Source organism: Sphaerodactylus townsendi, linkage group LG06 (assembly GCF_021028975.2).
Source record: "Sphaerodactylus townsendi isolate TG3544 linkage group LG06, MPM_Stown_v2.3, whole genome shotgun sequence".
Lineage (NCBI taxonomy): Eukaryota > Metazoa > Chordata > Lepidosauria > Squamata > Sphaerodactylidae > Sphaerodactylus > Sphaerodactylus townsendi.
The window spans coordinates 91,103,093-91,122,029 of NC_059430.1; the positions used below are offsets into that span (position 1 = coordinate 91,103,093).

General features: G+C 45.5%; 1 protein-coding gene across 1 annotated transcript in view; it reads left to right on the forward strand.

Annotated features, from left to right (window-relative positions):
* FRMD4A (FERM domain containing 4A) overlaps positions 1–18,937 on the forward strand; it is a 257,212-nt gene that overhangs the window by 148,544 nt on the left and 89,731 nt on the right. Inside the window, exon 6 of the mRNA XM_048501600.1 lies at positions 18,617–18,639. Within this exon, the coding sequence (XP_048357557.1) occupies positions 18,617–18,639 (23 nt within the window). The remainder of the gene's footprint in view (positions 1–18,616; positions 18,640–18,937) is intronic.

Here is an 18,937-nt window from a genome sequence, read left to right on the forward strand (position 1 = left end):
AGGCTACTTTTTTGGCCTCGTAGGTTTAACCTTTCTTACTGAGCTCTTGTAAGATTACTGAGATAATATACATGAAATACCTGGATTGCTCAAAAGTACTACAAAATGCAAAGTATTCTTATCACCTACCTTCATCTGGTGCTTTGCACACAGACTTGGAAAAAATTGTAGTCCCTATTCATCTTTATGTTTCGGATAGGTATGGCCCCACTTAGAATCATATGGAGAAGTGGCAAGGGGAGTTATTGTTCAAAGTCCCACACTGATTAACTAATCCTTCAAAACCCTGTCTCAGTCTTTTTGAACAAAATAAATACATGTATATCATCAGAAGTGTGCATAACATCGGAGTTTAACCTCTTTCCCTTCTACTTGCAACTCTTTTACAAACATTGTCTTTCTCTGTCTTCTATATAGAAGTCAGTTTGGCAGCATCTTCAAAGTGATCCATTGCGATAATAATTTCGCAAAGCAAATTGCTACAAGGGCAACACATCACTTCAAAGACTGAACTCATATTGGGGAGGAGTAGAAATGAGCTCCCATAGAGAAGAATCTTCTCAGCATCCACTGGGAGGCTCATGCACATAAAAAGCCCAAAGATAACGCAAAGTACCTGATAAGGAGGCTGCTTTATTTCCCCATGCTTGAATAGTGAGAATGTTTCATTAGTGAATGAACAGGGAAGGTGGTGTGGGACCCAGTCAAAAGACTTAACAGGTGTTGCCTCTGATTGCCTAGGCAGAGAGAATTGCTGAATGAAGGGATTGGGTAGAGAAGAAGAGACTCAGCAGCCATACCACATCCTTCTGTTTCCAAGAGAGAAAGCATGTGCAAATTCAGTAGCCCAGTAACAATAATATAGCAAGCATGACTCATGTTTGGGGTTGGAGACTAACAGGGCAATCCTAAGGAGAATTACCCCTTCATTTCAGTGAACTATGGCCGTTTCCCCACTTTAAAAATAAAGCAGAGGCTAACCGGTTTTGTAAAACGCGGGTGTTTTTGAGCACACAGTCACACTCCCCACTGCTGCGGCCCCTTCTGTAAACCACGGTTTCTAGCGCGGCATTGGAATCGTTGCATTCCCCCACGGCCACACGTTAAGCGTTGATGGGCAGGGTGGGTCTCCATTCCGATTGGTCTGTGTGCCGTTTCGGAGGCCGAACCTTTCTTTTTAAAAAAGGAGCGGAGAAAACACGTCATGACGCACAGTTGTCACTTTTGTAGGCTTATGATTGGCTACTGTACTATGCCGCTAAAACCTTGCGGGCATTCCCGGAAGTTATTCAAAATTCACTTTATGAAAATTGCCATTGGTTCGCAATTGCTCTGAAAATCGCAATTGCTCAGAAAAACCATGCTGATGAACCCATGTGCACTAGTCCAAAAGAGGAGACACATTGTTTGGGCACTGTGGGGTTTTCTCTTTTTTTGCTCTGGTGGTCCGTAGTTGTGGACTACTGCAGTATGCTTCTTTTCATTACTTACTTATTGACGTGGGGTTATGTGCGCTGGTTAGATCAACGCCAACTTTTGATTGTTCTGTGATGCGCAGAAAAATGATTGCGCTCAAAGCTGCGAGCAGATGCCTGGCTTTCGGTAAAAAAAAAATGGGGGAAGAAATGATGTGCGCGCAGTGCGCATGCCCTGCCTTCGCCTGATTGGACGGGAGGGTCCACGTTACTCAGAGTGGCGGGAAGATTGAAAGCCCAGGGTCACCACCTTCCCCACTGCCCCGCGCTCTGTGTGGGGTTATCCAAAAGGCTCTGTTCAAAAGAGGAGCAGAAATGACGTGCGCTGAGGGGGTGTGAGAGGGGCAGAATAGGGGCGGCTGCATTGTCGCCGCCCCTGTAGTGGGGAGTGCCGCTGGACCCCGCGCTAATTGGCAAGAGTAGCGCGCAACAAAAGGTGAGTGGGGAAATGGCCTATGATTGGTTTAGCTCTGCAGAGGACTGAGCTGTTATGCACCTTTGGGAGGTATTCCAAGGAAAATTTAAGGTGCAGGATTCATATGTTTGAAGATGAAGAGTTATCCAAGACTTTTTTTGTTATGGAACAATTAGGATTTTACTGAGAGTTGTATGTTCTAATTTTTTGACAATATGCTTCAGGCATAATAGAAAATGTAGCTTATAAATAACTTCAAATAAGACAGTCCCCATTTTGCTCCTTCTTGCTGTTTGTTTGTTTGTGTTTTTTGCTGTCAAGTCAAGGCTTAGGGCAGTGATGGCAAACCTTTTTGAGACAGAGTGCCCAAATTGCAACCCAAAACCCACTTATTTATCACAAAGTGCCAACATGGCAATTTAACCTGAATACTGAGGTTTTAGTTTAGAAAAAACGGTTGACTCCAAGGTGTGTGTTACTTGGGAGTAAGCTTGGTGGTAGTCAGTGGTTTTCCTTTGAAGCAACCATGCAACTCTTCCAATGGGTGAATCACGACCCTAGGAGGGTTTACTCAGAAGCAAGCCCCATTGCCAGCAACCAAGCTTACTCCCAGGTAAAGGATCGTGCTTTAGTTCTTCGCATGAAAATCAGTGGGTCTTAACAGCACTTAACAGGGTTACCGTACATACTCATGTATAAGCCGACTCCTGTATAAGTCGAGGCACCTAATTTTACTACTAAAACCTGGGAAAATGTATTGACTCCCGTATAAGCCGAAGGTGGGAAGCCAGGAGGCAGAGGGAGCTCCTTATTTGGGCAGTGACTCCCCCTGATGTCATTGCCCAAATAAGGAGCTCCCTCCACCTCCTGGCAGGCTGGGCTTTCTCAAACCCAGCCTGGAGGTGGAGGGAGCTCCTTATTTGGGCAATGACATCAGAGGGAGTCACTGCCCAAATAAGGAGCTCCCTCTGCCTCCCTGGGTTTGAGGAAGCCCAGCCAGCCAGGGTTCCCCTTCACCCTCAGAGGAGGGCATGCAGCCACAGGGAGGTTGTCCCGGCCACGCCCCCAGCCTCGGCAGAGGCCTGAAGAATCGGCTGGTAAGCAGTGACTCATGTATAAGCTGAGGGGGCATTTTTCAGCCTTAAAACAGGGCTGAAAAACTCGGCTTATAGGCGAGTATATACGGTACCTACATTGCTTCCCCAAAACTAAGTATTTGGTTTAATGCTAATAATTGAGCCCAGTGGCTCAGGCCAGCCTAGATGTGTGTGTGTGTGGGGGGGGGGGGATGACTCTGTTTGCGCATGCCCACAGAGGGCTCTGAGTGCCACCTCTGGCACCTGTGCCATAGGTTTGCCATCACTGGCTTAGGGAGACCTTGTAGAGTTTTTCAGGCAAGAAGTGTTCAGAGGTGGTTTGCCATTGCTGGCCTCTGTGTCACAAGTCTTGGAAGTCTTCCACCCAAATACTAACCAGAGTTAAGGCTGAGAGCCCCCTGGCAAGCTTCCATGGCACCAGGGGTGTAGTGAGGGGACAATGGGGGGGGCTCTTGCTCTGGGGGCCAGTTGCCTGGGGGCGCCCTAGCTAAGGTGACCAGATTTTAACATTGGTAAACATTGGTAAAGAGGGACACTCCATTGACGAGGGGTAGTCTTGATTAAAAATTTGGTCTATATGGAGCAACACAAATTTTAATAGAATGCAAAAAATAGTTGGAAGTCAGTGGGATTTCATGTACACATGTAAATAAAGTGTGCATCATCAGAAGGAAATCACAAATTAAGTGTCTGAGACTTTGAAGAAGCCATTTTATGTGTGAAATATAATTTAACAAATTCTTGTGAAAATTTTCATTATCTTTTAAACGGCATTTACTGCAATCTACTAAAAAAATTCACTCAAATGAGAAATAATGCCAAAGAATAAAAATAATACTACTACATAATTCTTAATGTATTATATTTGTAAAATTGTACTTATGTTGAAATCTCTAAAAAATATATATTACAATACTATCTGCATTCAAACACAAAACCTGCTTTGGAAAAATATGGATCCTCATGGATCCTGATGACTTTTGCACTTGGTCATCCCAAAATCATCACTAGGTACATCACAGCTGAAACTCCTAGCCCACATAAGCTTTGAACACAATAATCCTGCATTCCATGTTCTGTGGCACCACAGTGGCACAAAAACTCTGCCTGGAAAATATGAATCCCTCAATGATTTTTTGCACTGTCACCCCTGAAAATCACCACCCCTCATAATCGATGCCAGCCTCCACCTAGGGGGGGGGGAGAGGGAGGCAAGGGTTGGTAGGGATTGGAGAAGGTGGCAAGGGATAGGTAGGGGTGGGGGAGATGAGAAGGGGTGGCTTGCGGTGGGGGGACGGTGGGAAGGGGTGGAAGTATCAGAGAGAGGAAACTATTGAACATCTACAGGCAGTGCTTTGGCCTTCCCAGTCTTGCTGAAAATAGGGTTTCTCCTACTAAGCAAAGTTTTTAAAAGAGTTTGCCAGTGATACAGCTGGAGTCCAAAACTCCTCCCTTCCATCTCTTGATGAGTTACAGACTGGAAATAGCAGGGAGGAGGACCTCCCCATCCTACTGGAGCTGAGAGGAGGCAGCTTCAGATATAGGGGACCTTGTTAAGGCAGGATCCACTGCCAGCACGGGTGTGAGCAGAGAAACAAACAGAGCAGCTGGGGGGCAACAAGGAAGCCAGGCCAGCCACTCCCTCTGCCGCCTCTGCCTGCCCCCCGCTTCTCTGGTCTCTGAGATGAGAGCCACTCTTCCTAGCTCTCCAGCTGCCAGACAGAGGAATCTAGGGCAGCAGTGGTGGGATTCAAATAATTTAAATAAATCCAGTTCTGGTGAGGTCGGATTCAAATAATATAACAAACTGGTTTAAGCTGCCCTAATGAGCCATTTTAAATATTAAAAAAATGACATACCCGAAAAGTGAAGTTTATTATTTCTATATAAAGTTAATATTTAAATAAGAACACAGTAAAAGATAAGGTTCACAAAACTAAATGCAAAATGCACTCCTCTAAAAGATCAATTCCTCTCCCAAAACAGCTAAAATGCTTTCCTGTATCATAAGCCTGAAGGTGACTTCTTGCACCGGCTGCAATGCTACAGAAATATTTTTTTCCATTTTCTTTTTTAAAACCAAACTAGGCACATTTTTTTAACATTAACATCATTATCACTCCTATCATCATCCCACATTACATCATTCTTAGTTATCACTGATAATCGTCATCATTGAGTAGCAGAGAAAGAGAGACAGAGAGAGACAGCATGAGAATATGAGGCGCTTGCAGCTGCTTTGGGACCTCTTTTAGTTTGGAGAGGAGATTTCAAGCTGAGATCGCAAATGCCTTAGCAGCACCAGGTGCTCAGGAGCAGCAGCAGCAGGCCATTGCTTTCACATCTTTGCATGTGGAGCTCCCAAAGCAGCACCTGGTGGGCCACTGCAAGTAGCAGAGAGCTGGACTAGATGGACTCTGGTCTGCAGTCTCAGCAGGCTTGTTCTTATGTTCTTAAGCTGTTACTAAACCTTTCATCCCTCATGTCAGAGTCAGGCATGATTTGTTCAAGAATTGGGTTTCTAGAGGCTCTGGAAGAACAACAGGCTTTCCAAAAGGCCATTTTACTAGTTCTGGCTGTGTGTGCAGAAGGATGAGTGGAGGGAAAGGCAGGACACTACTGCTGCCTGATAGTAGGGAAAAAAGAGGAGGAGTGCCATCGCACACACCACACACTCAAAACATGCACAGCGAGGACAGCGCTTATTTCTGCCCCAGGCAACACTATGGAATATTATTCCTGGTGGATGATGGGCTAATGCAACTCCCCCCCCCCGCCCCCGCATTACACTTCCTTTGCAGAAGAAATAGCAATCATGGCAATGGGAGACCAGTATCCTTGATCAACTTTTGCCAGGTGAATAGGAGTGAAAGCATAAAGGGAGGGGGGGATGTGGGACCAACTACAACCTCCAGAAAAAAAAGCTCTGCCGGTTGCTGAGTGAGGTCTTGGATCTCTCTCTCTCTCTTCCCCCTCGCTGCATTTCTCCTCCTCAGGGAGACATAAGGGATCCCTGTAATGATCTCTGAAAAGCCTGGGAGGATTTACATCAAGATATGGGGGGGGGATGGGGGGGGGGCAGCTGAACACCTCTACATGCCCAGAATGGTAGTTTTGAATCTAAAGTCCTCATCACCTTCCCAAGCAGCTCCCACAAGATCAGCACGGGAGGCACTTTGCCAGGTAGCTTTAGATTACCTTTCTGTGAGTAAGTGAGGCTGGAGCAGATGCACAGAGGTTTTCTCTGCTCCCTCCCAATGCAGTTGGACTCAGATTCTTGCCTGTTGGAGAAAATGAGAGTCTGCCGTCTGCTCCAGGGACGGCTAAGTTGGCGAGGCTGGGCTCCGTGGCTGCTCTTCCAGTCCTCCACCTGGAAACCGCTTTGCTGGGCTGTGGGTCAGCTGGGAGGCTTCCCCTGCCCCGAAAGGTTACCCAGATCTGGTAGAATCCATTAAGCAGCTTCCCGCGCACAGATCCCCCTTTGAGCAGCCCAAATGAGCACGTGCCAAACCTACGCATTATGCCCAATGAGAAAGTGAAGCCTTTTGAAACGCCCCTTTGCCCCTCACCTAGCCTTTGCCTTTTGCCCTGAGTTTCATGGGAGTCTCCAGTCTCTGCCTGCAAAGAGGGATCCCAAGCGATGCAGAGGCACTAGAGGGGAGGGAGGAGCTGGGAGGGCAGGCAGCTGAGAAAGGGATAACTTATTGCAAAAGCGAAGGAGGAGAGCCAAGCGGGGTAACAACCCGGTTCCAAATTAGTCTTGCTTCATATCTTTGCATCACCAATGAAATGGCAAGAAGTCCATTGCACTCATCCTTCCCTGTTTTTTTTCCCCCAGGCAAAAAAAAGCCGAAGTCTTTCTGTGGAATGTGCACCCTGTAATAATGTGTGTAAACCGGGAACCTTTCTGCAACCGCTGCACAAAATGCAAAACATAATGTAAATCTGCAAGGAGGGAGGGGCCCCCGCCATGCAACATGGTGCAACCCTGGAATTTTTTGCACACGTATACCCAGTGTAACTTGATGTTTTGGAAGTTGCAGGCACAAAAATGGGCATTTTGCAAGTAGCATACATGCAATAAAAAAGACAATGCCCAACAAGGCAAGACAGGGAAGGGGGAAGTCTTTAGTCAAATTCAATCCCAACACAATGCAAGCCCTTGGGGGGCTTCCCTCTGCATCCTCTCTCAATTCCAACTCCTCCCAGCAGCTGCTCTCGTTTCTGGTGCTGGGCGCAAATACTCTGGGGAGTAAATCTTGAATGCAAAGGGATTCCCTTCCAACTTAAGTGCAGGTTTAGGATCCAGCTGGATTTCTGCCCCTATCCACCAGCCGGAGGAGAAGAGAAAGCACAAAAGCTGCTTGACAGCCTGGAATCCGTCTGAGCCGGGTTCAAATGCTGAGAGCAGCCACAGGAGAGGGGAAACCAAGTTCACTGCCACCACTGCCACGCCTTCGCTCCGCTGCGGCCAGCCTGGCTTACTTCAAACCTCCTTCCTCCCTGGCTGCAGAGGCTTTGCTCTGTCTCTCGAGTCGATTACAGGTCAGAGGCTCTCTCGGTTTCAGTCTTCAACTGCTCTTCTCCTGGGCTGGGCTGCATCTGCTGGAAGGCCCGCCCCCTCTGCCTCCCCGTCACTCGGGCAGCAGCCTGGACACACCCCTCAGACATGAACGGCGCTTTCACCGAGACCAACACACGCAACAAGAGGGGGGTGAGTGGGCGATTTTCCGCCCCTCACATGCCCATGGCGAGGAGTCCCGCCCGGGACATTTGTCCCCAGATGTCCTCATCGGCCCTATGCCCCTAGCTTCTAGTGCAAGTTAGTCGGGGAGGGGCTGCCCTGCCTCGGTTGAAGAGTACAGGGCGGGAAACAGGGGAACGCCCCAGAAGGCAGTGCGGCAGCCTCTCGTTCTGCCGCACTGCCTTCTGAAGATGCGTTCCTTCCTGTTTCCTACACCTGATAACTCTCTTCGGCTGCTCCTCAGCATTAGCTGACAGCGCAAGAAGGAGAGAGCATTCGTCCCAGACGGGCAAGAGGGTTTCTCGGGCGCCCTGTCTCGGACTCCCTGGCAGGGCAAGGGAGGAGGGGGAGATTGGGCAACAATCGGGACTTTTAAAAAGTGCCGCGGGACGCGGGAGAAAGTGGTAGAAATCGGGACGGTCCCGCCAAAAGCGGGATGGATGGTCACTATAGCCCTAGCTGATGTTACCACAAAAAATCTTTTTGGTGCCTTTAAAAATCATATTTTTGTTCAAAGGTGCGTGCCAAGGCTGGCCCACAAAACATTGGGGGCAGGGACAAGACCAGGCAAGAGGGCAAACTAATTTCCTTGTCTTGTCTCTGGCCCCAGTGTCTTGCCAGCCTCAGCACCACTAGGACTTTCCTCCATCCAAGTGCCACCGAGTCCGGCAAGACACTGGCAGCAGAGACAAGGGCCGAGGAGAAGCTCACTCTCCCTGGCCTTGTCCCTGCCCCAGGTGTCTTGCTGGCCTCAACGTGCTCAGATAGAAGGAAACGAAGGCTGTCTGCAAGCAGCTATGTCTGTGCTGTGGCTCAGTCTTGATCCTGAGCAGACTCACAGCATTCTCTTCATTGCCTTATGGCTTCCAAATGTGTACTGCGCCTTTTAGACTGCAGTTCCTTTGGGTATGTAATCTCAGCTGCCTCACAGACTCAGGTGAGCTGGATGGACTGCTAGGTTGGTCTTCAGTGGCTGGAGATGTTTCTGGGAACACTCTGCCTTCCAATCCCTGACTTGGGCCTGCTCTGTCTGCATCCTGTGAGGCTTCTGGCTGTGCTTGAGGCCCAGTTGACTGGGGCTCCGGCACAGTGGAGTCATCCTGCCAGTGCTCCTCATCAGAGGACTCCTGACTGGCTGACTCTGAGCCCACAACATCCAGTCTGTGATTGTCTCCTGTTTGAGGGCCCCAAGCAGAAAGTGTTGGGAAATGCCTACCACTGCCTGAGTCTGTAAAGAGCTGCCATCACTCAGAATAGACAGTGCAAAGCTAAATATAACTAGGTAACCCTGCTGGTACTAAGTTCTAATGTGGTTCTAATGTGGTCTATCCCCAAGTCAACACAACCTTTTTTTTGTCTTGTTCTCACTTGGATTTTATTATATTTAATCGATGCATCTCATTAGCGAAACCACACTACTTAAACAATTTATCCACACACAAAAGCCCTGCAACTGGCACACAAATGGGGAAGAGTAAAAGGAAGAAAGCCTCTTTGTCCTAAATGCTCTTCTGAGAGTGGCTGAAATGGGTTTTTATTGGCAAAATGAGGCGAGGTGTTAGGCTGGCTTTGGTACAGCTGGAGAGGGCTGCACAGAGCACCTGGGTGCAGTTTGTTGCTTCGGAGTTGCCAGAGGCAGATGAAGCAGTTATTATGGCTTGTCAAATGAGGCGTGTCCTTTCTCTTGCCTGGCATATATTATTGTGTTTATCTAATTTTAGATCTCAGGATTTTTGTGCTGTTTTTCTTTCCAGGAGAGTTAAAACAATTCAGTCAAAAGGTTTGAATATGAAAGTCCCACAGGGGCATGCAAAGTAATCATTTTGAGGTTCGAGCCCTCCATTAGAACAACAGAGAAACCCTCACAGCTCCAGCCTTTAACGTGGGAGGCCAGGAGTGGAAAATATTCAACTATAAAATACCAAGAGGCCAAAAAGTAAAAAATTATTTCAGCGGTGATTGTGTGATGGTGATTTATTTAAAGATTCTTCTGTGGGAGTCATGATGGTGAAATATTTGGCAGTGATTGGCTGAGCTGCCCAAATGTCACAAACTGTCAGGGCAGGTAGGAAGGACCCTGACTCCTGATGGCTTAATTGCTTTGATCCTAAAGATGGGAAAGGAGCAAAAGGGAAGGCTGAGTACAGGAAGAGTAACTGGCAAAGACATGAGAAGGCTGCTAGCCTACGATGGCCAAGAAACAGGAATGGGTAGTAGCCCAGAGGGAAGGAAACCTGAGGAGCATAACAAAGGAAGGGAAAATAAGGCAGAGATAAACTTGTCAGATGCTAAAGTGGAAAAGGCTATAGTTCTTGGTTTGAAATAACCAATTGGATCTTTGGCTGGAGACCTTGTGCCTTTGTGTCATGAAGTAAAATCCAATATTTCTCAGATACTAGACCCTTGACACAAAACCGTTATGTGTGGTATAAGGCTTTGGAAGGCCCTTAGCCATAACAAGGTGTGGCAAACAATGACTGGCCTCCAGCCAACCGGAACAGCTGTGGGGTGCACTATTTTAGACAAACGTTGAACTTGAAATCAAAGCTCTGTCCAAGTGTCACTAATTTCAGCGCGTGTACCATCCATGGTTTCTGGAAGGTCTGACTAACTCCCAGAAGAGTTATTTAATGTCAAGACATGCTAAACACAGTTGCTGTAAAAATGTCGTTTTCAGATGTGAGCCACCTTCCTTGAGGTGTGAGTTGGTGTAAGAACTGAATACAGGGAAGATTCCCCCCATGGGGTGGTGGGGAGATTAGGCTTGATTCTGGCTGTGTGCCAGAACCCTCTTCCCCTAATATGTGGTCACTAGTTTTGTGTGCTGGCGTTATATTTGTGCACTATTGTCTTGGAGTAAGTTTGTTTTATCCCAGAATCATTGCAGAGCTACAGTTTGTCTCCGTAATATTTTGGGAGAGGAGCGGTTATCGCTTGCTGGTTTCTTATTTGTGGAGTACACTGAGATATTTTGGGGTTTAGCACAGAAAATCCAAATGGCAGTTTCTCCATCCCCAAACACTGTTACATCTGTGTGATATAACATAGGAGACATAACCAACTTCCTTAAGATACCAAAGAATAGTTTAACTGTAAGTTACAGAGGTGTGAGTTTATACAAGCTCTGAACTAGGAGCTCAAGTGGGCTGTAGAAATCTGTAACGTAAATTGGAGAGAAGACTTATTGCTGGAAGAGCTCAAAAAGCCATTTCTTTCCACATAGGCATGCTCTTATTTTTTTTCATAAGAAGAAGGAGCTCAACTGAGGTTATCGTAGAATTTGTCTTTTGACTTCAGCTACATACATCCATACCGGTAAGATCACTATTGGATCACTTGATGTTTGTTATGTATCAATATTTATCATTTGCCCTTTAAAAGAACCAGGTTGCAGATACCATATGTAAAGAATAGTGTTTTAATTTTCTACAAGGCCTAAGAACAGTTGCTGGCTCCTCTGCTCATGTGTGTGTGTACAGATTGAGATGGTGCCTCTTGCAAGATCTATTAATTGCTGCATTACTTCCCTCTGCGATCCACTAGTTCAGCAGGGAGCAAGCTGCTAGAATTCCTGGTCTAAACATGACATTGGGTCATGTATGCTGACATGGGGAAGACTTGCAAGACTGAGACTCAGAATCACCGCACTGCCCATGACTGTCTCCACATGGATGTATCCCTATAGCAGTGCTTCTTTCTGAAATAGCCATGTGAAATCTTCTGTTTTTCTTGCTTCTGTGTGTTCCTCTGACTTTGGTACAGTCTTTCCCCAGCCAGGGTATGGTACTGTCTTTTTCGAAAGAGTGGTGTCAAAGCACACTTGGACATGTGGTGCTGTGAATTTTTGCAGGAGTCATTTTCCTTACAACACCTCCTGCTGCAGCCATTACCCACCCTCCCCCCGCCCCATACACACACACACACACACACACACACACACACACACACACACACAAACATAGGCCGTTTCCACACGAAGGCGGAAACGGCCGGGTTGGCGTTTCTGACGCCCACCCGACAACGCTGGGACCGTCCGCACGGACGGTCCTGGGAACAGCCGGGCAACCAGCACCACGGAGCGCCGGTATATGACGGACCCGGCATGTCCCCGGGCCTCCTGGCGGCGTCGCCGAATACAGGGACTACACCCCTAACCCTCGCGGCGCCTGCTCCAACAGCGCAGGGCAGAAGATCGTGTCCCCAGGCCACCGGCGGCAGCAATCGAGTTCCGGGGACAAGGTAAGAATGCCGGGTGGGGAAGCGCGCCGATGAAACGCTGCCATTCGCTCGGCAGCAGCTTCACGGCGGCGTTTCCCCAAAAAGAGCGCTGGGAAGCGCTCTGGGGAAAACTTGCCGACTTCAAGGCGGCCAGATTGTACGAAGAGGCGTGGCGGCTGCATTACAGCTTCATGCCCCGATGCGAATAGCTGTTTCCCTAGGTACTTCGGCCCTGCCGTCTCCAGGTCGCCATTTAATGCCCGTGTGGAAACGGCCATACTTTCTTTTGGCTTTTAAAAAAATCAGTAACTGACAGACCGCCATAGCATTTCTATGGTATAATAATGATTATTACAATAGCGCTCTTGCTCCCAGCTTTCATCATGTTTCAAAGTAAATCTCAAACTCTTGTAGTTATGGAGTTTTAAGGGGGAAAGTGTAGGCTGCAGAAAAAGAGCTGGAGGCTTTATTTAAAAAATTAAAGCTGGGAGCTAGCACATTGTTGCAAGAAATCTTTATAATGGTATTGTAATTTGGTTATTACTGCTTTTTTTAAGCTTGAAAAAATGCAGTGGTGTGGCAACTGTGGAGAGCCAAGGCCAGGACACTGCAGAGAAACTTATCTGTGGATGCCTTGCTCCCACTCCAAAAGTCTCTGTATTCACACCACCAGTGAGAGCAATATGGACAATGGTCTCCATGCAGAAGAGATCTATTTTGCAATAGGAAAAAACACAGAAAGGGATTACCCTTTTGCTGCAGCTGTTAGTATTTTACTTATTTCAGTAGTTGGGTTCATTTGGGTTGCTAGTTGTCTGATTTTGTTAAGACAATTTAGAAGGCCAGCATCATGTACTCAATCCGGAGTTGTTGCTTTCAGGACAGATTTCCTGCCAGGGAAAGAAGAAAAAAATACACAATGGATTCTTTATTCACAGCCTTTCCCCTCATGTGCAGATTCTCCAGAGTATCCTTGTATAACTTGTGACCCACCAAGCGATACAAAGCTTACCAGTTGTGTAGGTCTTCACAATAGCCCCTCTCCCCCCTTTTTTGCAGAGGGAGATAACAAGCAAACATTTTTTAACCCATGTTGAGCTATCATACATGATTGATAGGCTACATTTGCCAAGGTAGGTTCCAAATCATGCAGACCTCAACCATAATTTGATGCTACATTAACACTCACTGGGATTCTAAAAGAACAATGGAGCCATCAATCAGCTTTCACAAGTCAGGGAATTTCCTAGAAAGATTTCCCTGTTTCCTTGCAAGCAGGAAGTTTGGAATTTGGAAAGGCCAGGAACAGGCATAATTATGGTTTGCTTGCTTAGCTGAAATATTTCATAGAACAAACCATAGTTTTCAACTTTCTTTAAGCCACTATTTCATACCCTGATTTTCATCTGTGACTTAATTATGCAGATAACTTGAAGCATGTGTAACTATTATGTCTGTGGAGACCCTAAGAGTAGCAGGTTATAAAGGAAGTTCTTCTGGGTGGCTTGTTTTTCTTAGCTCTGGGATAAATGTGCATTTAAAAAAATGAAGGTATGTGCTCTGCTCTCACCTCTGCTTAAAATCAATATAGGTTCCACCCAGGATGATTACTTTGGGATCATAGCATCTCCCTAGCTTTCTACTTCTTTGCCTGGGGACTGTTAGCAATGTGTGGTATTGCCTTAGTGTTGTAGACAGAAGCACTGCGCCCTCCTCCCATCTCGGGTACCCAGCTCTAGGGTGTTTTGTCTATCTGAAGGTCCACCCAAAACAAAGATTTTGCACTTTTTTTCCAAGGGGAAAAGAGTTTGTTGATTTTTATTTTATATATCAAGGGAGGGACAACAAACATAGCTTTCCTACTCCTACTTTTAGCATCCTATTTCATGAATCATATTTGCTCCAGACAGGCACAAAATATTATATCAGTGGCATTTTGCAATTTTCACATATAGTGGCCAGAGGAATTAAAACCCATTTAAAACCACTGTGCCTGCAGAACCCCATTGTAAAACAGAGACAAGCTTGAGAAAAGCTCCACTAGCTTTTGTAGTCTTTAAAAACAAAACAAAATAACTATCTAGAAGCCATCCCTGTGATATAATTAGCAAGAAAGGCACTCGCCAGCCCCAAGGGTACTATGAAGAAACTGTTTTTTTCCTTCCACTGTAGCCCCAGTTAATTGATTGTCAATTAACTGGAATTAACAAACACAGTTGTAAATTCTGTTCTAGACATGACACAAACATTTCCTCTGAGCTTTAGCAATCAATTAATTTGAGTTACAGCAGGAGCCTGGTAAAACCTCCAAAGTATAACTACTTCAGAAGGGGAGAGCAGGATGGAAAGGAGAAAGAATCAGATGTAATACAACACAACCCTGCTGAACAAAGGTTGTGCTTTGGTTCATATGCAGGAAGGGCCCCCTGTGCACAGACAACTTTGGCCAGAGGACATTACCAGTAACCAAGAGATTAAAGGTGGACTATATAATTGCTGACCATTGGAAGACGAGAGCTGCAATCCCAAGAACGCATTCCTGGGAGTAAGACCTATTGAATAAATTGGACTTGCTTCTGAGTAGACCTGCTTATAAACACTCTCTGTGTTGTGGTCTGGTAATGCTTAACAATCCCTCCCTTCCTGCCCCCATATTTGCAATCCCAGGCAGACAGCCAAATTTGGGACTTCAGTATCAATCCCATACATGGCTGATCTGCTGCAAATAATAGGTGGGTCAAAGACAGCACTGCTGAGAGGGAAGCTGGGTGAAAAATTTGAGGGCCCTAGTCAGCCTGAGGACCCTTGAAGCCAGCAACTTCATCTGGCTTTTCCAATTATTTTCCTTTTGGTGCAGTTGTGTCTACAGCCACTAGGGGCACAGGGAAGCCTGAGCACAGAAAAGATGTTCCAGGCAGAGGCGTAGCTCCAAGGAGACATGGGACAGGGGCACACACCAGGTGTGCGCCCCTGCAGTAGTGTAGCGGGCGCGTGGTGGGGGTATTCCAGGGCCTGGTGGGATGGGGGTGTAGCAGGGGCAGAGGACGCACCAGTGCACAACAAACATAGCTGGGAATTTTTCCCCCTTGCTCCGTCTCTGGTTCTAGACTCACCTTTCTGGAAGGCTGAAGCAAATTTGCCTAACAGATGCCTATGAACCAAGCCTGCATTGGAGCAAAACAAGCCAGCATGCTACAGCAGTTGGCACCCTTCAGCTTACTAACAAGGTAGTTGTCTCCAACTGTCTAGCCCAGGAGCCCCAGGGACTGGATGCAACTCCTTTAGAAGGCTTATTAGGCCCTTGAGCCCACTGCGGCACCCCCCCCACACACACACACCTTGTTCCCAGTGTGGCCTGGCAGACAGGCACCCATGCCACCCTGCTGCAGGCTTACCAGTCCAGGCACCACCACCTCCCCACTCCCAGTCTGTCCTGGCAAGCCACCCTGGGATTTCCTTGCACCCAGCTCAGCCAAATCTTGCAAAACAAAATAGTTGATGTGTTGTAGCAAGATTTTTAAAAAAACTAACTTTCCCTCTCATTTCCTTAATGTCTCTCCCCCTTTTGCACAGTTCTCTCATTCCTATTTCTCTCCCTCAGCCTAATTTTTCCATGTCTTCTCCATCTATTTTCAAGTCTTGGTTGAAACTCCTTTCTCATTTCTATTCTGCTTGGCAACAGAATGTACTTTAATAGTATAATGGCAAACCTTTGTTAAAAGAAGGGGGGGTAATATTTCTCCATTACCTAACAAAGTAGTAAATGATCCCCACTTTACATGCATTATCTGTTTTAGTGCTTGTACATGTGGGACAGAAGTTAGAACACCCTGTTCAGGCACTGGGCTGTCATTATTGCTGTGTTGGTTGAAGATATTACAGCCCTTTGTAAAGGCTGCTTTGCTATATGACAAATGACACAATCTTTTCAATTTTGTTAAAATTAGATTTATAACAAATGTCATACCCAGTCTTCCTCCCCAATGGGACCCAAAGATGCATTGTTTTCCTGTTCCCCTTTTATCCTCACAACAACCCTGTGAGGTAGATCTAGCTAGCTGAAAGTGTTGTCAACGTGACAGATTGGTCATTAGAGACACATGACCAGTTGCTTACAAGCTCTCTTATTACATGTTGCCTGTTGTGAAGATAACCTAGTACAGAGTATTCTCATTCCCTTCATTTTTGACACTGTCCATTATTCTTAGGTTGGTGAGCAGTTTTCAAACATATAGCATCATTTTCCAATGAGCTATGGCTGCCACAAACAGGTGGGCTATCTCAACTGGGCCAGGCTATTCTCATGTATTTCAGTTTTGGCCTTGGAACTCCCACAGTCATCCTGAAGCTGGTGGCCAATTTTGAGCCCCTTAACTTTATTCTCTGATGAGTTATGCCTGCCATAAATAGACAGATGGATAGTCAGGCCAGTCCTTTTACTCCTGTAAACTAATGGTAACAGCAAGCAAAGTGATTTGTTTTGCTATATTTAGTTTGGGTCAGGGTCATGGAGGAGGCCATGGTGGCTCTCAACAGGCCTAGTCAAAGGATATTGTAAATACTCCTGTTCAAAGTGGGAGATGGAGTCCCTTCTTTCTGAAACCAAAGCAGATGGTTGTTCTGAAGAAGACTTCTTTCTAAGTGATGCACAGACAATGGCTAGTGATCAGTCGGACTGAACAACTTAATACTTTACTCAACCACTCATGTGAACAGAATCTACAAATGGGACTATGAGACAACTACTGCCTCAGTTAGTCTCTATAAATATATGTCAAAGTATATGATCATTCAACAATCCACATCAACGAAAACTTCTCTAAGCTCAATAGAAACTCAGTCTGGCTTCGATAAATCTTCAAAAGCTCATGGGCACATGGTACTTTCAATGTATATGCAGTTAGTCCAAAGCTAGACATTCTTACAGTTCAGTTCAAACTGTGTTATGCTCTGTGCTGCAAAAAAACCCCGTGCCCACGAGCCTTTGGAGATTTATCAAAGCCAGATACTACAAGATTTTGGCAATGTGCGTTTTCTGTTGAGCTTAGAGAAACTTTCATTGATGTGAATTGTTGAATAATTTACATATGTGAAGCAGGTATACTGTTTGCTGCCTACACATTTTTCTATTCCCTGAAGCAAAAAGATTTCCAGACTTCATTAGTGAAATACACAAGATCTACAGAAGGGCCTGGAAATATTCCTGACATTTGTGTATCCTACAGCCCTTTAGCACTAGTCTAGTGAGAGGTTTCTGTGAATCAGTGCCTCCCAATACCTCTTCAGATAAGAACCCTCCACTATTAACATTCAGAACATTGACTTTGATCCCATAGCAAAAAGCCTCACGCAGAAATGTGTTACAATTCGGGAAGTGAAAGTCTTGAGTTTTGAGCATTGAGTTCATCACAATGTTCTCACTAGTGAAATATCTAAAACAACCATTTGATGCTCCCAGGAGTGGTTGCTTAGGAAGGGCAAGTGTTACAAAAGGATACTGCATCCAAAGGAAAATAGAACCAGAAACTGAGCTGTCCCAACGGTATGTAGCTTACAAAAGCGATCCCAAACCCTGATAGAAGCACATCTCTGCTTGCATTTAGCTATAGTGAAATCAAACTTTCAAAGACAAGCACACCATGAACCATTGACTTTATGCAGTACCTGCACCAGAATTTTAGGGCACTGTTTTGTTACAAACATGATTCTATTCAGCTTAGTAAATTAGTCCACAGTCATTATTAGCCTCCAAAATGTTTTACTGTCTTGCTTACCCACATATTCCTATTTTAGCTTATTCTGGCATCCCTTTAGACTGAAAGAAAAAAGAAAGAACCAGATCTCTTCCAATCTCTTAATGATTACCTAAAGTAACTTCGTATTCCCTAAAGGTGAGCAGCCTGGGCTTGGTCTTAAATGCCTCCAAACAATACTGGGAAGTGTAGTTTTGGGCCATTCCTCAGAACATATATTTGAAGTCCACATGCCTGCTCACAGAACTGTAATTTTGAAAAGCTTCTTGGTCAGTTAGAAACATTTAATTAAATTTGTGTAGAGCTGTTTTAAAATGAGTACTATGGCTTAACACAAGAGTTAGCAGGAGGTGGGCCATGGTCTACTGGCCGGTTTTCAGTGATTACCTAGGTGTCCCACAGGTAACTGGGATTCTTGCAAAGATTGCAAAATAGGATATCTATTGGGCTCATTCTGCACATGCAGAATAATGCACTTTCAAACTGCTTTCAGTTCTCTTTGAAGCTGTGCGGAATGGTAAAATCCACTTGCAAACAGTTGTGAAAGTGGTTTGAAAACGCATTATTTTGCGTGTGCGGAAGGGGCCTTGGTCTGATTCTGCAAAGCGTTTCTTAGATTCGTAAGATAGAGTCTGTATCCAGGCTCTCTTAACATCATTAACTATGTCTTAACCAGTCAGACTTTCAGAGGGTGCAATCTTCTTTATAAATTTAAACTATCTTAGGGACCAGGGGGCTCCAGTACCAAAAAAAAACGTAAACTCTCTGGTGATAATTTAATGTGAAGTTCAGTTCATTAAAATAAGAAAAATTTCTAATATGTCTAGAAGACAAATACAAATGCTTATTTATTCATTTTGTATACATGTTAAATAATATTTCCCTCCCTCTATTCCCTTTCTGTCATTTCACAGGAAGCAAAAGGCGATTTTTCCAGGTGAGTTTTTCTTGAACCTTGTTCATCTAAATTCCTTTAAAGAGAGTTTGGTGGCCATTCAGGAGAACGTATGCCTTGTAAATTGTACACTAGATCTCTTACGGTTGTCATCTGTTAGTTGTTATGTTTCCATGTCATTTATTTCAAAAATACAACCTTTTGCTAGACTACATATGGGAAATAAGATGGTTTGTGTGTTCATTGTTTACAGTTGCCTTGGAAACTACAGTACATTTAACAGTCTTCCTTAGAACAGTAGAACGAAATTTCCAAGGAAGTGTAGTAAGCAGCCTTGTGG